Source organism: Aythya ferina, assembly GCF_964211825.1.
Source record: "Aythya ferina genome assembly, chromosome: 6".
Classification (NCBI taxonomy): domain Eukaryota; kingdom Metazoa; phylum Chordata; class Aves; order Anseriformes; family Anatidae; genus Aythya; species Aythya ferina.
This window is the reverse complement of record NC_140303.1, coordinates 28,645,556-28,668,006: the sequence shown is the minus strand read 5'-3', so window position 1 is coordinate 28,668,006 and position 22,451 is coordinate 28,645,556. Positions and strand designations below refer to the sequence as shown.

Here is a 22,451-nt window from a genome sequence, read left to right as displayed (position 1 = left end):
AGCAGCTGCATCGTTTTTGTATGTACATATGCTGGCAGAGGTTTAAACAAGGTTTGTGTTCACGTGATTGGCCACAAAGCAGTTGCGTGATAGCCCTGACAGAAATTAGAAGGAAGAATATTTCCAAGTGCATGTGATAGTGAAGGCATTTTAAAGTAATTCCTGCACATTTGCATAGTTTCTTTGCTGACATGTGGAGAAAGAGTACATTTGAATGTCATTTGCAGAAAATAGTCTGTATTTTGTCACCTTCCTCTCTATTACTTTCATGGCTGTTATATTTCCCTTTTGTCAAAGTATTTCAGGATTTCTGTTCTTATACTTAGCCTTAAAACTGTGTCCTGTAGCTGTAGAAGCCTCCGAGTTTGATGGCAGAAATCTGTAATGCAAGATGGGTGGCTCTTTAGGCTGCTATGTGTTGTGCGTTGGACTTGCTTCACTGCCTGACTTTGAAAGCTCAATACCAAGATGAAAATGTTTGCAAATAACTGGTGTCCGCTATGGTGTGAGCATGAGCTCCACACCAGGAAGATGTTAAACTCCAGGCTGTTGAGGAGCAATACGGGTGTCCTGTACTTTTCTTCCTTCCTTAGAGAGAATGAGGAGGCCCTGCCATCTAGGTCTTCAAGCCAGGTGAACTTTCCTGATCCAGTTTCTGTTTCCCTAGAGAACTCAATGGAGTTCTTCGACCATTTCATTTCTGTACATTGGAGGAAGGCTTGAGTCACCGTCTGCAACTGGTCGATGGTTTTGGTTGGTTGGAGTGAAAATCATCAGTGTTACAGCAACATCCGTGCTGGGTCTGTGGGTTGTGTCCATTGAAGGACACAATGTTTGCTTGGTCTTAAAGGGTTTTGAGGGCAGATTTTCTGCTTGTTCGCTGTGGTGAATTGCTGCTTTCTGGCTGGTTTAAGGCAGTAATGAGGGAGGAAGAAACTGTTGATGTTGATCAGCAAAGAGAACAAAAAGAGGGAGAGACTAGCAGGCTTCATAGGAACAGCTCTTTGTTCCTGTAAATCGTGGTGGTTTCTGGTGCTAAACTGTGGGTTGTTGAGTTCAGAGTCTCCTAACACACTATTAAATCATTTCTTGTGGACTGGAATACATATTTGTAAGCTGAACAGTCTTATTTTGTGCACTGGTGTTGGTATCCTTAGGAAAGGAGTCTGCTAACCTTCACTGTGTCTTGTTTGATTTATGGTTTGTTGAAATCCTGGTAAAAGTAAGTGTGTCAAAGTGTTATTTCTGTGGTGTAGATAAACTGTATATAAAAAAATAATTCAGTTCACAAGTGAATAACCACTGTAAAGTCTCAGCTGGAGTTACTGGTTTTGTAGCTGCACTGTTAAAGATTTCTTAGATGCTGATTTTCACATTGTTGCAGCTACTAAGGTGATGGACTTTTAGATGGTGTCAACAGGGCATAACATATTATTCATGAAATATTATGTTGTTGGTTCAGATCACTGATACGGAGGCTCAGCTACCTGGTCGCATCTGTTCAGGGTTTCTTCTGCCTTTTAGATATGAGAAGTTAGACGGTAGAGTGGAAGCAGCTTCTTCATGAGTTGTCAGACGTGTATGTTCTTGCTGGGCTTTTTGCTTTGGAGTTCGAATGCTTGCAACACCATTTTTCATGATTTTATCATTGCAAGTCATGAGTTCAGCTTGTAGCTGGTGTGTTTACCTAGTGTCTCTATCCATCCTTGGTTTGTTGAATTGGTTTATCAAAACTAAGAGAAGTTTGCTGTAATTAAGCATGAAAATGACATTGTTGCAGTTGTGAAGTCATAGTAACTGGAATTAAGTCAAAATGGATACTTTTTGCAAGGACGGATTTCATCAAAAAAAAATAAAATATATTTTTGTCTGAGATATGTGGCCTTTTTGAAAGAGATATAGACCTACTCTAGAAAAGCAAAATATCCCAGTAAGTTTCGGGGCAGTCACTCAGGATTGTTGACTGCAGGCAGTGGGAAGAAGGCTGAACGACAAATTCCCAGCCCTTCCCAATTCACTGGCTTGAATCTTGGTCTTCCACTTCCCCACAAGAGCCTAAGTAACTAAGCTGTTAACTTTAGGAAGGGATTTATCATTTATTTGTGACACCTTTTCATTTGTGTATACAGGGCCACAGATTCTGTTGTGACCCAGGCAAGTTCTCTACTCTATTTGCAGATGGGATAATTGTCCTCTCCTAAATTCTCCTTTATTCATTGGTAAACACCTACACGTGTCACCAAAATTAGGAAGCAAACCCGTGAACATTTTTGAAGTTATTTTAGTAATGAGTTTTGAGAATATTTTACTAACTTTTAAGGTATTATAATTTATTGTTTCTTTATATTTTCTACTTCAGTTATGAAACTTTGCTTACACCTTTATCAAAGGATGTAGAAATAGTTGTCTGAGTGTGTAATTAAGTGAATTGCAGGCAGTGATTCTGCAAAGTTTTAAGAATATAACTGCTACTGTTGGAGAGGACTAACAGCATACTGAAAGCATGCACATAAGCTCTTTGCTGGACAACAGTTGCAGGGCAGCAATGAGAATCTCGGTTTTGAAAAGTGACAGTAGCATCTCAACTCACGCATTTTGTTTATCAGCACTTAGTCCAAGATACAGACTTGTGTTGATCCCAATTCTTTACTTGGAAAATAAGAACTGTTTGTCTCTTCAAACTAAATACATAAATACAATTAAATGGACCTAGATGGAAGGTTCAGTATTTCGACAAACCTTTACCTATTCATACTGTAATACAAAGCAATGCTAGTATTTTTATCACTGTATTCTCTTGTCTAATACTTATACACTGAACACACATGCCTTGCAGAATAATGCTTCAAAGTCTTTGTGTGTTTGCTGTTTTTGTGTTTGTCTACATTTTTGGAGTAAGTTTTTTTTTGCTGTTTTGCACTGAAATTAATTACGTAATTACCTCTGATATTGGGAGTGTAGTAGCTATGATGCACATCAATTATAATACTTCTTGAAGTGAAAATGCTGTTCTGAGTCTCTTTTAAAAATAGAAAAACAATAAAAAGGAGACAACTTAGGGAGTGGACAATGGACAATAAGTAAAGGACTGACTTTCTTGGGATAAGGTGGTGTTGTAATTTGTAAGGCAGTATTGGATTCCATGAATTTAGTGCCTTTTTTTTCTATGTAACGGAAATGTTAACAATGAATTCATTGTGCGTTGACTTTCTTCAGAGTACTGTTCTTGCCTTTGATTTTTTTGATTTTTTTTTTTTTAATTGTGTGTGTGTGTTTTTTTTTGTTTTTCCTAAAGACTCTGTGTGGACAGTAATGACCGCACGTTTCCGATTGCCTGCTGGCAGAACCTACAATGTACGAGCATCTGAGCTGGCACGAGACAGGCAGCATACGGAGGTGGTCTGCAACATTCTTCTCCTGGATAACACTGTACAAGCTTTCAGAGTTAATGTAAGTAATTTGATTATTGCAATGTCACTGAGCTGGCTTCCCTTTGCTCCACTTGTGTTGCTAGAGTTTGACTTCCAAAGCAGCGTTAAGCGTGGAATAGAAGTGGAAGCTATGTTCAGGTGGGCATGCTTGTACTTGTACATACTGAGTCACTGTGGACTTAGTCATTCTGGCATCCTCTGTGGTACTAACATCTTAATTTCAAAATTCAATATATAAAGAATAGTTTATTTCTAGTAATTTTCTTCACGGACCGAGTGCTGTGTAGTGAAAATGGAGGGCAACTTTGCCTATCAGTTGAATGAGAAGCAAGCTTTCCTTTTAGCCAGTTCTGTTTTTTCATTTTGGGCATGAGTATAAAAGTAACTCTTGTTTTGACTATGTAACTAAATATGTTCAATCATGTGGATGGTTATTATTGGGTTACAGTTACCATGTTAAAGTATCCCTTTGCTTTTTGCTTTTCTGGCATTGTGTTCTCTCTTGTTCTGTGATTTCCCTTGCTTAAACACACTACCTCGTAATGGCAGGAAGGAAAATAGGGAAATTCATGTTGAGGGCTGTTACTAGGAAAAGTTACTTCTATAAATGAGCCTGGAATTTCACAGGAAAGCATTAGAGCATTTAAAATGATCATTTTCTGAGAAGAATCAGAACTCAACAGGAAAGAAGCAGTGGGGTCTCCTGGGGGTAAAAGCACAACCCAGCTTTTACTTTATAGCTGTAGAACTGATAACTTCTGTGGAGAAAAATGGTAAACAACACTGTGGTAAAAGTTACAGGTGGCATGATTCAGTGAATGAAGTGACGGAGTAGCATGATACAGATAAGGCTGTGGGACTTCATCAACAAGGTGAGGGAGAAACTGAAGCAGTTTTCAAATCTATGTGAGCAAGTTTAATTTGGACCATCTGAAAAAGTTCCAATGCTCAATAATTCTATTGAATTTTGATGTCCACTCTTCAGGTAGGATGATAAATTTGCATGTTTTGGGGAAGATTTGTGAGAGTGATTGCATTCCTTTGTAATCAGGTTATTTGAGCTTGTGCAGCCTCCAGGTCTCTGAGTAACAGAATCTGTTACCTAGCAGAAATGCCCAAGGATCCAGTGCCTAGTGGATTAAGATTTAGAATGTAGACTTGGTGGTTATTTTGCATAGTAGTGTAGAGGATCCTTCCAACTATAATAGTAAATTGTTCAATCGGAATAAAAGGTTTTGGGATGTTCTCTTAAGATATTTTTATAGTTGATTTGGGAGCTATTTCAGAAGAGTTACTTCATTTCATTTCATTTTCAGAAGAGCTATTTCATTATTCTGAACTCCTGAGAAGTTAAAGGTGGGAATTTTACATGATGGGGTAGGCAGAGGTATGACTGATGAAGGTTTTAATGTATCATTCTCAAGCCTCATCTTCTTTCTGGGGTAACCTCTCCTATATCCTTTTTTCCTACAATATTTCATTGCTCTTCTGTATCTGTCACCTTCTCATTCATGCTAGTGGTTTCCTGGTCTATACTGCCTGCTGAAAAATAGCATGCTCAGGATGTGGTTGAAGAGAAAGCAATAAAGGTGCATGAGAAATTGTAAATATGTTCTTTGCTTTCGGGTGTTTAAGTTTGCAAGATTAGTGTCTGAATGGAAGTTTGTTGGTGGTTGTTTTTTTTTTTTAATAGAAGTTTGTTAAAATAAGGAATAATTATTGTACAACAGTTATGGGCAGCGATGATTCATTTTAATGCAGATATACAAAAAGTTTGTCTCTTAAGAGAATGCTAGTGCTTTTGTAGAGGAGAACAAGCAGTCATGAATCCCCAAATATCTATTCTGGCTCTGCTGAGAAGTGTGTAATATATTCTTCCTACCACCCTAGTGTACTAAATATTTTAGTTGCCCAGATCACTATTTATTGCTTATACAGAACAGCCTGAAAGTTTTGTCTATTAAAACTGAGATTAGGGAATAAAAAGTTCCTTGGTGCTCAACCTTTTGACCCAATGTTTTAGCCTTAATCTGTGTTTTTTTTTTTTTTTTTTTTTTTTCCCCCGTTTTTCAAATATGTGGAGTTATGACAATTCTTAAGTAACCTATCATAGGAAATGTATGCAAACCAACATGGTATACAGGTTTTCAGGGTTTATAGCTGTGTTTTACTTTATTGTGGTTGACACAATACTTGGCAATAAATATTAATGGAATTATTTTCAGAATAGGAAGAACAAAGATAACATCAAGTAAATTAGCAAGGTTTCTTTCTCCTGGGGATTGCCATAGGTATTCTGTATGCTAATGGTTGTAAAGCTTAATCATCTGAAGTGAGCAGTGTTGTATTAATAAAAATGTATTCAAATGATATTTCTCCTCCAACAGCAAAATACTGATCACGGGCAATGTCTCCTGATAATTTATACGACATGTTTTATGTTCACGTTTCAACCAGCCTCTTCCACTGATCTGCAAAATTTCTTTGTGTTCAACATTATGTTGTATAGAGCATAACAAATCAAATAAAATAATCCCTGCGGCCTGTAGCTAGCCATAGGTTATTTTGGTTGTAGGCAAAATAATCAGTTGGAACTAACCTGTATATATGTCTGAGGAGCAGAAATTTTCTGTGTAAAATGCTCTGCTTACCAAATGCAGAAGTCCTGCTTCCACATTGGAAAGCATGTGGTGTAAAAGGCAGAGCAGGAAGAATTGAGAATAACTTGAGTTAATGATTTGCATAAACCTGCTTCAAGATCAAATTATTTTGACTTATGTAATTGTTTAAATACCTTGTTGTCTCTTTCCTGTGCAAGCTGACTTTGCAGTATTTCCTGAAAGCCAGTACAAAGAGATCACCTTAGAAAACTAAGGCAATATAGATGGGATGAGTTGTTCTGTGAGCAAGGCTAGTGGGTTAGCTGTCACCAACAAATGCTTTGCTTCGTCTCAGAGTCCTTTTCATGCAAGTAAAAACTCCAATAACCTATTGGAGAGGTGACATACTCTAATAAGTTAATATTTGCAATTGTCTTCTTTTGAAAGAAAGAAAAAGGAAAAAGTAAATCTCCCACTGGGAAACATTTATTTTTTCAAAATGCTTTAAAAGTTCATTTAAGCTATAGAATAAAAGGAGGCAGCAGTGCAGTTCTGGCTCTTCGTCGAATGGGTTTGCTTGTTGGAACAGAATTACACCAGTGCGCTGAGAGGAAGGGTTTCAGTGCTGTCCTTAGCAAAGTAAGAGCACGAGCACTCTCAATCTGTGTGCAGCAGGACTTGTCTGACCCCCTCATGGTTCTGCTGCAGTCCTGGGAAGGCCAAGTACCTGCCATTCAAGCCTGTGCCACGAGAAATACAAATCTGGCATTGCAGTGATAGTATCTCCTGGCGTTTGTTGTAAATGCATCCTGGTGTGTTGGCCAGCTACAAAACCAGAATGTCGGTTACATAAATTGGGAAGGTGGTGATTATAATTGGTAAGGAGGCATTAAAGCTAGGTAAGTGTAGATGTTTCGATAATTTTTCAAAGAAGGGTGTTTGTAACCAGGTAACAATCCTTTTGTGATCAAAATTGTCATGTCGGTATCGTGTACTGGATGTTAGCCACTGGGTGGTAAATTGCAGTTTATACACTGATGTCTAGTGTTGATTTTTTCTGAAATGCCAAAATACAAGACATTTGACTTTAATGATTATTAATATGATTATTAATAATGTGTATGCATAAAATTCTAATATTCTTAGCAAAAATGTTGCTATGTTTTGTATCCATCTACGAAGTAATGAAGTTCTTTCTAGCTGACTTCACCACTCAGTTGAGAAATAGCTAATTGCAGTGGGTAGTTTTATATTAGATGGTTTTTATTGTCTGCTTATTTTTCCATTATTCTCTCTTTTAAGAAGAAATAATAATGTTTACCTTTAGGAATAAACCACATTTCTTTTTATGCTAGATCACATACATTGGTTTTGATTTTTTTTTATTAAAAAAAGACAAAAATAGATACTTGTCATGCCTTTTTTTTTTTTTTTTTTTTTTTTTTTTTTTAATTTATAGCAGCTATTCAGTGACTGTGGTAGTATTACAAATATTTTGGACCTTACACAACAAACAGGATTGTGACCTTCACCTGCTCTGGCAGGCTGCAACATCATTATATAAATATCGAAGATGGGTTAAACTGAGGTCTGGTTTTACTAGATGCTTATCTTTATTTTGCACTGAGAGTAAAACGTGATCAAAACAAATGCTTCATGTTGAAACTCGTCTCCTCTTACCAAACTTGCTGCTCTGTTTCAGGAGAAATACCTTTCATTCATTCTGCCTTCTAGCAGGACCTCTAGTAATGGTCCAGCTTCCTTGCTGTCATGAAATGACATTTCATACTTGTAAATTAAAGTTGATCAGCACGTTCTAAGCTTACAGTATTTTTTGTACATTCATTTATTTATATATTTAAGAAACTATAAATTCTTGGTTTTAAATGTTAAATAAAAAAAAAGTACAGAACTGATAACCTGCATGCTAGCTGTACTAAATGTAAGTCTGAACTGGGGTTCCAAACCTCTCCCTTGTTTTGATCATTACTCTCATAACTTAGTTTGAGTTCTGATTTAAATCTACATAGGGAAAAATGCCAAGAAGCAATTAGTGTTGCTATGTAATTTTAAAATTAGTTTAATTTGTTGAAAAAATTATACTGATTACTGGTTTATTTCAAAATATATCAGAAACTCCTAATTTAGTAAAATGGAAGTAACTATTTTTGGAATTGTACATTAAAAATGCCTTATACACTTACGCTGTCATGTACTTATTATGTTAACATCTGTGGGTTTTCGCTTGTTCTTGTTTATTGGAGTTGAATTTTCTTTAGTAGTGAACCTTTTAATAACGTTGAAACCTATTCACTGTTAGATTTTCTTAAACATTAAGAAATCTCTTTTCCCTAATTGTGTTTTAAAATAAGATCATTTCTCATAGTAAATATAGCAACTCACAGGTCACTTTTACTTAGCCAGATAAATGAATATATGTGTCTTATACGTGAATATATGTGAATACATATCTTATGTAACTGCAACTTAAATAGGCAGAGCTACAGTTACGATTATCCTGCTGGCAAAATTTCAGACATAATTGGTTGATAACTATTCTCTGTTTTTTTTTTTTATAATTATTCTGAAATAAATTATCAGATTTCTTGGAACTTTTAGCCCCCAAATAAAAGATTTAGACTGATTTTACTCAGCTTCAGCATAACTTCAGCTGAACAACAACAAAAAATAATTGATAGTATTCTGTTTGATGTAAACAAATTGTCAGAATATGATTTGTAGAGTTTCTCTTGTTTATAGATATTAAGTAAAACCTTCTGACCTTTTAGCTATATATTTCAGATATAGCTGCTGTGAAAGTAACCTATTTTATAATATCTTATGAGGAGCAAGGTCATTTGCGAGCAGGAGTCTTCTATTTCTGTTATTCTTTCAAAATATTGCCTACAGTAAACAAGGCAAGATGTATCTGAAATCCACTGCAGCATCAATAATACTTGGCACCTAGAACATCATTAGAAGCTTGCTTGGTGCCAAAGAAGTAGAAAATCTGTGTGGAAAATGTATTAATCATATCTTTCAGCATGTTTCTCGTTTGACAGCTTTGCTTGCAGAATTTTTCGTCATCTTTTGTGCTTCAAGAAGCTACTGATACTTCATAACTTCTTTGGGAAAATCCTTCAGATTTCACCAAATGTATTTATGGAGTCTAGTCAGAATGTCACACTTTGCCTTTAAATTATGTGTTGGCAATGTTTTCAGGTTAGGCAAAAAATTGCTAGGTACCCGCAACCACACAGATTCTTTTTATATCGTGTTGTGGGTAAGAGTTGCCTCTGCAGTAAAAATCAAGTTTGTCCACTTGTCTATGGAAAGAAATGTTACTGTTCAGTTTATTTGAATTAGTTAAAGTATCTTTAAGAGAACATACTTAAATGACACTGCTTCTCAGCTGTGTATTTGTCTGCTTCAGCTGTCTGTGCCATTTAACTGTGGAAGCATTTTCAATATGCTGGTTCATTTAGATTCAGGAGAAGATTTTCAGATCAAGAAGCAAGAATAACCTGTGCAGGCCTGAAAAACTTTCTATATTCAGTGACCCAAATGACACTAGAAAGTCCTTTGTCAAATCCTAGCCCTCTTTTCTCCTTTCTTTTTGCTTTCCAGTAATCCTTTTAAATATCAAATTTGGTTAATGAACAGCTTTCAGAAATAATCATGTAGCTAGCTGAGAAGTGAGAAGTTCTTACTGTCAGAACATGACAGAGGAAAAATAATTCCTTACATATGTTTCAGAAGAGAGATAGAGCTTGTTTAAAAATAGTGCTGCTAGGATGGTCTTTGTGACGTTTATAATTTAGACTGCTAGATCACATCTGAAAGTATGTGCTTTACCTGCATGAACTTTATGTGTCCAATTATGTATTTGTTCATTAAACAGTGTATACGTGTATTTGTTCTCTGCAGAAACATGATCAGGGACAAGTTCTATTGGATATAGTCTTCAAGCATCTCGATTTGACAGAGAGGGATTACTTTGGTTTACAGTTGGCTGATGAATCCACTGATAACCCTGTAAGTTGGATCTGTTTTATAAATCATAGTTTTAATTCATTTAATATAAATATATAAGGATCATGTTTTATTGTTTAGAGGATACTTAATTGTTAAAATTTTAATTTGTTTGTTTTGGTAGATCAGATTTTCTACAGGAATGCTGTAGGTTTTTGATTTGATAGATTTAATGCACATTGCAGTGCATTGAAAAGTACTACATGTCTTTTCTTTCTATTTTTCTCCAGGGAAAAAAAAAATGTTTCTTAGCTTTTTGAAATACAGTTTTGATTTGCTCACCCGGACAACTGTATTCTAATATGTGGAACAAAATTAAAATCTTGAGAGTGGAGAAAGGATTATATATTATATATATTATTTCTCACCTGCTTGAACCAGGAATTGAAGTTCTTCTTTTACAACATTGCAATAATGATAGCAAAATATTTAACATTAATATTTATTTAAATATTATAACATTTTAATAGTTTTACTTTTTTTCTATTGCTGAATTTACCTGTACAAGAACACAAATGATACCATGAAGTGTGCTGTCTTCTCACATGGGAGATGCTCTTCAATCTTGTTGGTTGGGCTTGTTTTCAGAATGTTCTCAAAAGAGTGATTTCATGAATAAAGAACACATGAATATTTTATTTGCTCCTTAAGCCGTTTTTTTTAATGCACCAATTTGAATACATGGTTATTTGATGTACTTGAGAATGGTATTTTCATTGATCAATTTGGTAGATGAGAGGCATAGAATTAGAATAGCATTTCTACTAGAAGGTGGAGCAGAATTAAGAAACAGAATTAGGGAGAAACACTGGTAGGGGAGAACAATGACAGAAGTAGGGAAATAGTAATATATGTGTGGTAGAAACACTGGAGGCTGGCATAATGAACAAATCAGATCAAGTGAATTAATTAAATGGCAGTTGAGAAAACTATCCAAGTTAATTATATGGTAATAATCAGCATTCAGGCAGCATGTTAAAGTAGATGAAGGTTGAAACGGGAAGAAAGATGGGTGATGTTTGGGTCGTGAGAAATGGAGAGCTTAATCAGTGTTTAAGCAAAAGTAATGCATTTGGTGGTGCTCTTCGAGTATTGCATCTTTTTGCAGGGTTAGATGAAGTTACCTGAGTCTAACTCAACCGTGAATTTTTGTCATTGCTACAGTGGGAGATGTTTTTGTTTTTTAAACTGGTCTGTTTCAATCTCTGCCGTGAGAAAAAAAAAAAAATAACCTATGCATCCATGGGAAATGCTGCTTGTAGACCTTTTGAGCAGCGCTCCATGAAGAGTTACTAGCTGTTTTTAAACAAGTAGAAGTACAAAGTGTACTACTTAGATTTATTTGTGAGAAAGGAATATTTGGAATTAAGTCTGTTTTTAAGTGGTTAAACCTTCCAGAGATTTGCATTCAGCCCCCTGCACTCATCCAAACCACAGGGTCTTCTGTTTTAAACATCAGTCTTCTGCTGTTAGAATCCTTTCTTTGTACTATGTAGACATACCTGTTATTCTGAATTCAAGAGGCATTTCTGTAGCTTATGATGTATTGCTTGTGTAGATTTAGTAAGGTATTAAATAGGATTTGAGGAGTTTACTTTGATCAAAGTGATTGCATGATTGAAATGGAAATGTAGCTCTTGAAGTACAGCTCTGCTTCAGCTCGCATTATTTCAGTTAAATTTGAATTGGCTATTACATTTCCATGCCCTATAACCAGTATTATGCGTGGCTGCAAAACTTAAATAAATAAATACAACTGATCCCAGGTATCAGTAGCATTGTATTCCCTCCCCCAAACGGGGGGTTCTAATGAATGTTCTCTCTTGAAGTGGAAATAGGGGACTCCAGAAGTGATGGAGTTTAGATGAGCATCACTGTGATCTAGGGCACTGTAAAGAGTCAGTATCGCCTTGTAGTTACAAGTGAAATGATGAGACTTGTGCTCATGAAATCATACGTTAAAGGGACATTGTCTGTTTTGTTTTATCTAGTTATTGGGTGGCATGATCATCATCAGCTGGGATAACAAGTAACATTTTGGGTGTGTTTTCATTATCTTGTAAGGTGATTTCTTTTCTAGCCAAGGCACTTGCAGGGCTTTAAGTCACATTTCGTGTTGTTCACGATGTAAAAGCAGCTGTCGGCTCATCACCATAACAGATAAAGAAAGGGACTCTTCTGAAACTAAGTTTTGTTAGTAGTTGATGTGCTTTAATTGAAAGGAAATTCCAGAGCATTGAAACTTTAAAAATCAGCAACGTAATACGCTGCAGATATTTAATGGAGTTTTCTTTTGTAACTTCATATATGGTTCTATTATGACATTGGCAGGATAGCCATAATTTAATTTTATCAATCTAAACTTTGTTCCAAGGCTGAAAAGCCAAAGTCACACTGTAGAAAAACCTAAATTATTTTTCAGCTTTGATTAAAATGCCTTTAATTTAACACCATTGAATATTTTATTCAACATTTAGAAACGTAGTGTTTCTTATTCACACTTACCTGGCATTACAAGGCTTAGAACTCTAAACATTTTTTTTAGTTTATCTGTCTGGAAGTAGTTGAACACAACACTAATAGATACTAATAGTTATTCCAAAAGAAGAGTGACTTCACAGATAGTTGATACAAGCACATGCTTTAACAGCTTAATATTCCTTCTAAAATATTTGGCTTTTCAGCAACTATCTACTTGCCATCAAAATATGTCAGAGCTAAATAAAATTTTTACAACTACTAGTAGTCTAAGCTGAAGATTTATGGGTTTGATTAATTCTGGGTTTTGATATCAGCTTACTTTTACACTTTGCTCATTTGTGCAAAGGAAACAGATTGGATTGTCAAATACTGCGGTTACATGTGTAATAACACACTGGAATATTACTAGGATACTGAAATGCTGCAGGACGCAAAACTGACGGGGAAAAAAGAGAATTCTGCCAATTGAGTGTGAAACCTCTATCACTGTGTCTAAATGCGAATTGCATAAACTGCCCAAGCTTTATGTATTTGTATAAAGCTCATGTCCTAGCACAAATCAACACAGGAAGCATTGATGCTTCCTACAGCGGAGTGCTGTGACTGGTTGTGGGGGCCTGGAGCAGCCTGGGGAAGAGGGAATCCCAGATATTCCTACCCCTCAGACGTGCTAGCAAGTCTGAACCACATCGGATAACGCTTCTTGCTACCAGCACCTTGACCCATAAACTTCTGTTAGTTTTGCCTGAACCATGTCAGCTTCAGCTTCTTATCCTGTTAAGCGATTTAATGCTCTGCAGTCTCTCACGTTTTATGTTTGGATCCAGTTATATCATGTGAAGCATGGATATTGCTTGTTAAATACAGTTAAAAAAAAAAAAAAAAAAGTTACTCTTCTGTGGTTTAAGCTATATTAGTACATTCCAAATTGATTTTTGCAACCAGAAGGAAGTGAACGCAAGCTTTTCTGCTAAGCATTTAAATTCCAGGTTTTCTGGATTAACTATAATCTCAAGCAGTATTTCTTGGAGAAAAAAAAAGTCAGAGGATTATCAGTCAGATCTATGTATTTATCTATGTATATTGAATCAAAACTCCCTGTTTAAAGATACTCAAGTGTTTTTAATCATGTTCTTCTCAAGCCGTCTGCTAGAAGGATACCACATTTGGATCTGGTCAGCATTATTTTGTATTCCCAACAAATGAAATGACTGAACTAACTTCAGATCTGTAGTGTGTATCAAATATTTCAAGTCAGTTTGCTTCCTCCAAAGGGGGGTGGTAAGTTTGAGGTAGTTGTGTGCCATACATGACTTGGACTCTATGGTTCACATGAGGGATCTGTGGCCATGCAGCTGGTTCCTGGGGCTTGTGGGCTTGCATTCCAAGGCAGGATGAAGAACGAAATGGTATTTATCAGAAGTGAAGGTGTAAGTTAGCTAAAGTACGTTGGTACAGGATCTGCTGGGGTGGTAGAGGGAGCTGTTTAAATATCTTGTAGGGCTTTCCTAAGAACCACACTTCTTTCTGAAAGTTGCAGCGTTGATTTTATAAAGATCTGCATATACTATGGGTGAATATGCCAAAGCAATATGCTCCCATAGAGACGATCAAGGTTGGTAAAAATGTTCTGTAGGCCTTAATCCAGTAGTTCAGTAGGCTGAGTCTTTGATTTACAAGATCATAATTAGGGATGTAGCAGAGTTGACTGACAATTGGAGGAGAATCTGTGAGCCAGTGGGATCACTCTGGATGTGTCAGACAAGCGAACTGCAGAGTTAGAAGGAACCTGAACTGGTTTAAGCAAATTAACTTCCGAGGACAGTAAATTAGCCTTTGCTTTTCACTGCCACAGTTAGTTTACCTGAGATAATCAGTTTAAAGAATTGCTAAAGATGGTTAAACACACCCTGAGTTCTAACCTCTGTCAGGTACAGGTGACAATAACCATGTTGTAGTTGTCCTAATACTATAACAGACAGATACCTGGACAGCAGAGATCAATCTCAGGTAGAGAAGACCAGCAACTGCTCGTGATAATGTTGGTGTCCTTCCAGAGTCTATGGTAATACTTTGTATGCCAATAGGATGTTTTGGTAAAGGATCAAATAAAAAGTAACAAAATTACAATGGTTCTTGATATACATGTATACAGCTATAATTCGTGCTTTTTTGTTTCTCTAAAATTAGTGTTATAATTTATCTCTTTCCAGAGGTGGTTGGATCCAAACAAACCTATCAGGAAACAATTAAAAAGTGAGTACGTATATGTATTTGGACAATTCATACATCATTATAATGATGTTTTTCCAAGGTGCCTTGATTAATTAGAAATACTTTCCTTGACCATAGGAGGATCTCCTCACAGTTTGAACTTGAGAGTTAAGTTTTTTGTAAGTGATCCAAACAAGCTCCAAGAAGAATATACAAGGTAGGTCTAGTTAATTCATCAATGACATATTTTTCTAGAAGGTTTATGTCTAAGGGGAAAACTTTTTTTTTTAAAGGTATAACACGTAAATTTTCTTGTAGCATTTTTTGTGTGTAGTATATGCAGGCTTCTATTTTTTGCCTGATAATTACAGGCAGGAACTATGCAGTTGCACCAAATCAACATAACAAAAAACCTCTATGAATAAATTTACAAATATATATGCAAAATTAAGTAACTGCATAAAGAAAATACTATAAAGTAGGAACAGGAAAGAGAAAATAAAAGAAGGGAAAAACTTAATCCTGCAATTTATCAGTGAGCAAAATTTAATTTTATCCTTAATTATGTTCTCCTTTATGATTAAAAAAATCCTGAGCTTTCTGCATTTTTTTTTTCCAGTTTTCTGCCTGGCACTAATAAGTTCATCTGTGTTCATATATTTGTAGTCTTAGCTTGAATGATGTGAGCTCATTTTGCTAGCAATGTGTTGAAGTTTGCTGAAGAAAATGCTCAGTGTGAATCCAGTTAGGAGGTTTTTGAGTTGCAGATAGCTCCTGAAGAAATGCCTCATGTTTTCAGTATTAGTTCTACTCTTCTACATAAGTGGTGTGATTTGACAGATTGCAATTTTTGGATGTCAGCCGTTCTGAAAACAGGTCAGCCCTGTTCAATATCTAAATTATTAAAGATAGCTTTAGAAACCTAAGCACTGAAACTGTGAAAATTTGGCTCCATATTTGTTTATAACGTTGGATTTGTCAAATTTTTAACAAAAATTTGTACACATCTATGTAGTCAGAATTTACAAAAATGAGCCCCAGATTAGTCTTTGTTTTACTGAAATATTTACTCAGAGAATTTTGCAATATACTATATTAGAGTAATGAAAAATATGTAATTTGGATTGAAGGGCAATATAAAATATTACTAAGGAAATGAAAAAACAGCAAATGCTTATCTATATCAAGCAAACAGTAAAGAAAAAACACAACTGTTTACATAAATGTTATGCTGTAAATACAGTGCTGCTATAAATACAGCAGCCATTTAGGTAAGAAGTAATGTAGGATTGCCGTATCTGGGTCAGCTCTGCCTTTTTAGCTAATAGGCCTAATTGCCCCTGAGAAAACTCATTTATATTTGGAATTATTATAAAGAGAATGCCATTATCCGTGGGGTTTTTGTAGTGAAATTAGGATGCCTTGTCACTGACATGTGGTCCTTTCATGTAATCAGCATTTCCCCTCTTAAAACAAAACCAACCAACAAAAACAAAACAAATGAAAAAAAGCCACCAGAAAAGGAAAGAAACAAAGTGTGTGCTTTTGAGTTTCCATTCACGATGAGACTTTTCAAAAAGTACTCAGTTTTTATAAATTTCATGGAAAAAAATAATAAGAAGAATGAGCTAACGTGAGGCAATACGAATAGATTGGAAAGGTTCAGTGCAGGCTCATATCTTTAAATTAGACCTCTGAGAATTTGTGAGGGGGAGGCAGGTTATGAATGCCTCAGGTCAGAAAAGGGTCAGTGGGAGCTCAGCTTGTGTTGGAGGGTTTAGCTTTAAGAACTTACATTGGTAGGAGATGAAGCTTCGTTAGTTCTGCTCATCACAGGACAGCCTCTTTATTAACAATGACTCCAGTTAACAATAATTCTGTCTTATCCTTTTCCCTATATTTAAGGAAGATGAAAACATTGTAATGCAATCAAAGCCTTCTTAATTGGTTTAGCTGAATTTGTTGTACAGATTTTCAGATCTACATTAATACAGCTTCTATTGATTTCCCATTTTGCTTAATACTATGCAAGACACCAGTGTTTGAACTGGGGTGGTTAGCTAACAAGCAATTAATTTCACTGTTCACTGAAAACAGTGGATGGAAAATGAACTCTGATTAGTATTCGTTAATCATCAGGTCCATTAAGTACCATGGCATATTTCTAATAATGCCTTTTACAAAAAGTAAAGAATAAAAAATACATCTGCACGTGCAGAATTTTTCCATGTTTTTACAGCCATGAATGTTAACAGTGGGAAGTATTGATTTACATTTCTTTAATAGGTGAATAAATTTGCTTCATCTGTTTCTTCTTTTTTTTTTAATCAATGTGCATTCTAAGATGCAAAGTGAGAAAGTATTTTGAGTTCTCTAAAGCCTGTTTAGTGTCTCAGTTTTAACTTCTTAGGATTAATACCAGAAACAAAGCTTGTTGCCATTCCTTGAGGTCCAGGATCCTCTAGAAGGTTTTGTAGGAGTTGAGCATACAGGAGCTAACATCTTTGCTTATCAGTTTGCAAGTATTTTCCTGATACTATTTCAAATGTGAAATGTTTTACCTTTCACTAAATTTAGCTTGTAAATGACTTGATTTCTGTATGTATTTGTAAATGTTTGTGAAAGTTTTCGAAGTGGTAACCAGTTTCTGAAGACTACGCTGAATCTTAGTCTAAACAATTATGAGAAATCATATGATATATAATAGTTATATATATTGTTTTGAACTTCTTAGTGCAAGTTAATATTGGAAAATATTTAATGTTTGGTTTTAGTCAGACTTAAAGCGAGTATTTTTGATACATAATTGTTGAATGTTTATGATGAACAAGTGTGGCTGACAGTACTTCCAAAGCAGAACTACAAAAGGAAAATGGCTAGTTTATGTAATAATGATGTAGGATGTTCCAAAACTTAACAAATTTATAAGAAGACAGGAACGATGTTAAAATTTTCCACTCACTGGGAAGGTTCAGGTTTCTTATTTTTTTGTTTTGTTTTTATGTTACAGAGTTTCTGCTGCTAACATTTGGTTGAAAGTAGTCCTTAGTTTAAAGTGTTAGTCTGCTCCTTTTGCTGTTCCCATCTCCTTCCTTACTTGAAAGAGTGTGCATGTGAAGAGTAGAACAACTTCTAAAACGAGCTTTTCTCACATCATAAACAAAAAAAACCTTCAGAACAGAAGTTCAAGGGAAGTCAAAAGACTTTTAGAAGGCTTTTAACATAATAAAATCCACAACTGTTATTTAAGAATGTGATGCCAAAATACTGAGACTAATTAGTTTAGTCTAAATGAAAACCAAGTAATGTCAAATATTTGATGAGAATAAGCTAACTCTTTTTATCTACCTGGAGTATAAATCATTCTTATTAAGTTAGCAGTGTATATAGATGCCATCTTTGACTTTTGGCTTGCGTGCTGAATTGTTCTATTGTTACACTTAGTCATCATGAAGGCTCTTTTTTCTTTTTTTTATTTTAAACTGAACCGAAGTACCATCAAATAAAATGGGTAAAACGTGAATTTGTCAATATACTGGTGAAATACACGTAATATCATTATACAGTAACTACTAGCCTGTAAAGAGTTTAATTTACGAAGTTGTAGTATATTACTAATCACAGTTTAATTTCTTTCCTGTAAGAGTTTAAGAAATAGCCTGCAAAGTGTAAAGGTTTAGCTTTGTGGTAACTGGAAACAAAATGCACTAAACTAATGAAAAACTAAATGATTTTTAATTTCTGTTCTGTTTTTTAATAAGGTACCAGTATTTTTTGCAAATTAAACAGGACATTCTTACTGGAAGGTAAGACATTTTTGTTATGTTAAATATAGCATGAAACTTTGACAAAACGTTGTTAAGTTAATCATAAATTATATAGGCAAAAATAAAAAATGTTTAAAAATAACATTTATGCAAATAGAAGCATTTATGATAGTTACCTGTCCAGCTTGTGCATTGATAGATTATGAAAGATTAGGCTTTTCAAAATAACTGTTTCATATGAAGTACGTAATTTCATTTGGTTTTCTTCTAAAAACAAAACAGATTGCCCTGTCCATATAATACTGCTGCTCTTCTGGCTTCCTATGCTGTTCAATGTAAGTATAATGAAGTATTCATATATATGTAAGTACTGAGATATGTAAAAAAAATGTAGCACTGGATAGTTTAGTTTCTAAAGAATGTAGTTTGTATATCATCATATTTGTGGACATAACATAATGTTTCTCATTATTAAAGAAATCTGTCTGGTTGATTTTTCTCCCCCAGAAGATTCTGCTGCATTAGAGAGAGATACTAATAGCTCTCTGTTTTCCTTCTTTAAACCCATGCAGTTAAAAAACAAACAAACAAACAAAAAACAAATCCATTGCATTTGTCTGCATTCTGAAGTGTGATTTGATATACATGTATATGTTTTTGAGTCATACTAAAGCAGTATTTAGACACTTGCACGTTTTATGCTGTAAAGTGAACCTCCAAATGAGGTTGAAGTAAGTTCTGCTTATATCTGGCCAAATAGTTCAACACCTGTGTTACCAGTTTTAACTACTCATCAGTGGGTAATTATGTCTAGAAGACTGAGATTGTCGTTTTCCTTCCATAAAACCTAAACTGTTCAATGGAAGGAATCTAAGATATTCAACCCTTAGTTCTTGGAAATTGTGATTGTCAGAATCTGTTTTATATGCAGGCCTCATATATCTATGTGTATTCCTGTGTTATACTTACATTTTGTACTTCTTACATATCAGAGAAATAGTCCATGGTGATCTTTTCAGGGAAAAAAATACATGGTAATGTTAATGTAAAATATTATGTGCAGTTTTGATAAGTGGTGAAAAGTTGCTTGCCTTTTTCCAGATCAATCAGCAGAGCAATTTCTCTTTCACGAAACACCAAATTGGAGCTGCTAGAAAAAATACGTAGTGTAAATGCTATCAGAAAAACAGAAGTCACATCTTAGCATTTTGCCTTAGAAAAGATTTTGATAATGAAGCAGACACTATGAAAAGTTTATAATGTTTTAATCTTCTAAGAAAAAAATGTTTCTTTTTAAAATAATGTAGTAGTAGCGGGTATGCATTGTAGTTAACATTTACATGCAAGATCTTGCTGTCCTTAAGTTTTGCAGTGTTCAGATCTCTGTCTAATGGTTTTCTGTGCATGTCTGTTACTAAACTCTCTTTGGGTTTAGGTCTTAGAATTCTTTATTTGTAAACAGCAGCCATAGACCTTAGCCACCCTTGCAAAATATATATTATTATATAAAATACACTTGTAGTGTATTTTAGTAAGAATTGCACTTGGTTACAAAGCCTGGTCACATTTTCCAGTTTTGAAATCATTTTTAATAGGATCAGTCTCTGGTAATGCAAATGCCCCAGACTACTTTACTGCCTTTGCTTCCCTTGCTTATCCTCTCGCTCATCTCCTTCATCCCTCCCATCGTCAGTTTTTCCATACCCCACAAATCATCAGTAGGCCTTCCCAGGACCCCACACCATGCTAGGTTGCTGTGAACTTTCCAGCTTTCACATGTTATGTTACTTATTACTGTAAATCTGTTAGATGGATTGCAGACACTTAGAGCTGGATTTATTTTTGGATTACAGTTAAAAAAAAAAAAAAAAAACCAAAAAAAAAAAAACCAAAAAAAAACCTCGAAGTCTGTAGTTTTAGCAAGTTGTGTGTTGTTTTTTTTTTTTTTTTTTTTAATTTATTCTGACAGTAAATGTGATTTTGATTTACTTATGCTTTTAAGGAAGTGTTAGAAATTATGTAAATACACTTTTTAGTAGTTTCCAATAAACACTGTAGGTGTATGTATGCATACTTTTTCTGTACACATACAATTGTACAAAAAATTTTTTTCTAATGCTTCTGAATATATCTTGGTGTAGTTGTTTTAGCAGAGCTTCCAAAGTGAAGAAATTGCAGTTGCAATGTTTAAAAAACAAAACAAAACACAATCTTATCAAAATAAGCAAAGGTTAAAAAAAGGAAAAAAAAAAAAAAAAAAAAAAAAAGAAAAAAAGAAAAAAGCTAGTACCTGCGATACCTTGAAGTGTATTATTTGATACTCATCGTTATGAGAGCATTTATGAATTTAATTTGTGCATTAGAAATTAAACACTGCATAAACTTCCTGCGTAAATACCCACTCAGAGCTCTTTTTGAATGATTTCCACAGCACTCAATGAGAATGTGACTCTATTCAAAGGGAAAAGGGGAGCTAAAATGTCTAATATATTTTAATTTGCTGTAGAACATAAAGTATGTGGGAGCAGACTTGTGTGAATTTGGGGGCATTGCACAATGCCAAGTACATCACTGATAAACAATAACCTCTCTTTTTAATATTTTAGCCGAGCTGGGAGACTACAACCATTCAGAAAACTTGCCAGGCTACCTCTCAGACTATTCTTTCATCCCTAGCCAGCCTCAAGACTTTGAAAAAGAAATAGCAAAATTACATCAGCAGCACATGTAAGGATTTACAGCAGAAGATATTGACTGACTTGGTCAAATCCTGACTGCTGGTGCTGTGCTATTACATAAAAACTGAGTATTTTGTCTTAAAGGTTTCTGTTAAAAAATTCTCTATGTGAATGTGATATTTTTTGTAGAATGTCTGTATAATAAATACCATTGATGCTCTGCAGAGATGGAACGCATCTGTTAGAATAAGAGGGAATATTAGTGAGTAAATGAACATGGTAAAGGTGCACTGAAAATTGTGTGTGTATTACATAAGATATTAACTTAGCAGGATACAGTTACTTTAAAAGTGTTGTTCAGTTCTTGAGAATGCATAAAGGCCTTGTTTTCATGGTGCTCTTACCAGTACATTAGAGTCACTTCAGAAGTAAAAAACAAGTCCTTTTCTCCAATGTCTGGTCTTTCCTGTTCGCAATTCCTTGACTTTTTCCTAAAGAGGAAAAGGCAATGAAGCAATGGAAAATACATTTTTCTCAATGTGTAATGTTCAACAGTATTTCTTTCATTGATAGCTCCTTGGCATTTTAGAACTGAGACACTTTGTTCTTACAGTAAAATTTAACAAAAGATAAGCTATAGTTTAAAAACTACTGAATGTTGTTTTACATTTCAGTTAATGGCTTAGCAAATCCAGTTAAGTAGAGTAAATAAAATTCAAGTGGGTTGATGATAATTTAAAGTTTGAAGGTGAGTGTTACAGAGAGATTGCTATTATCAATGCAAAATACGGAATTGCAAAAGTAATTTCCAGATTCCAGAGCTTCACAGACATTTAAACAATACAATGCATTAGAAATAAAATAAAATTAAAAAAAAAAAAAAAAGTGCATTTGCAGACAGTGTGTTGCAGTCTCTTTTCAAGACACTGGAAGCACCAGTTAAAATTCTTGGATTGCAGTCTGCTTATGGTGAGAAAGGAAATTGAGAATTCAGGGTGGGGGAAGAACTAGTAAAGCTGATGCATATTTTGTATTTGAGCTCAATAAAGAGCCTGATGTGGGGGGTATATTTGAATGTTTCTTATTTAGCTTCTTTCTTTCAGAGGGCTGTCTCCTGCAGAAGCAGAGTTCAATTATCTCAATACAGCACGTACCTTAGAACTTTATGGAGTTGAATTGCACTATGCAAGGGTAAGTTTGGATCAGCTAGTGTTGTAATGTAAAAGTGGATTCCTTGGATATTTATGT

General features: G+C 34.9%; 1 protein-coding gene across 8 annotated transcripts in view; it reads left to right on the top strand.

Moving 5' to 3' along the window:
* The window catches only part of PTPN4 (protein tyrosine phosphatase non-receptor type 4), a 114,183-nt gene that overhangs the window by 37,570 nt on the left and 54,162 nt on the right, over nucleotides 1-22,451 (top strand). For 5 of the 8 annotated variants that reach the window (XM_084524524.1, XM_084524520.1, XM_084524521.1 and 2 more), the window contains 8 exons: nucleotides 3,296-3,450; nucleotides 9,959-10,066; nucleotides 14,758-14,800; nucleotides 14,876-14,975; nucleotides 18,520-18,564; nucleotides 18,808-18,860; nucleotides 21,132-21,252; nucleotides 22,307-22,394. In XM_084524524.1, the coding sequence (XP_084380650.1) occupies nucleotides 3,313-3,450; nucleotides 9,959-10,066; nucleotides 14,758-14,800; nucleotides 14,876-14,975; nucleotides 18,520-18,564; nucleotides 18,808-18,860; nucleotides 21,132-21,252; nucleotides 22,307-22,394 (696 nt within the window). In that variant the 5' untranslated portion in view covers nucleotides 3,296-3,312. The remainder of the gene's footprint in view (nucleotides 1-3,295; nucleotides 3,451-9,958; nucleotides 10,067-14,757; nucleotides 14,801-14,875; nucleotides 14,976-18,519; nucleotides 18,565-18,807; nucleotides 18,861-21,131; nucleotides 21,253-22,306; nucleotides 22,395-22,451) is intronic. The other 3 variants (XM_084524525.1, XM_084524523.1, XM_084524526.1) reach the window with 1 other exon arrangement.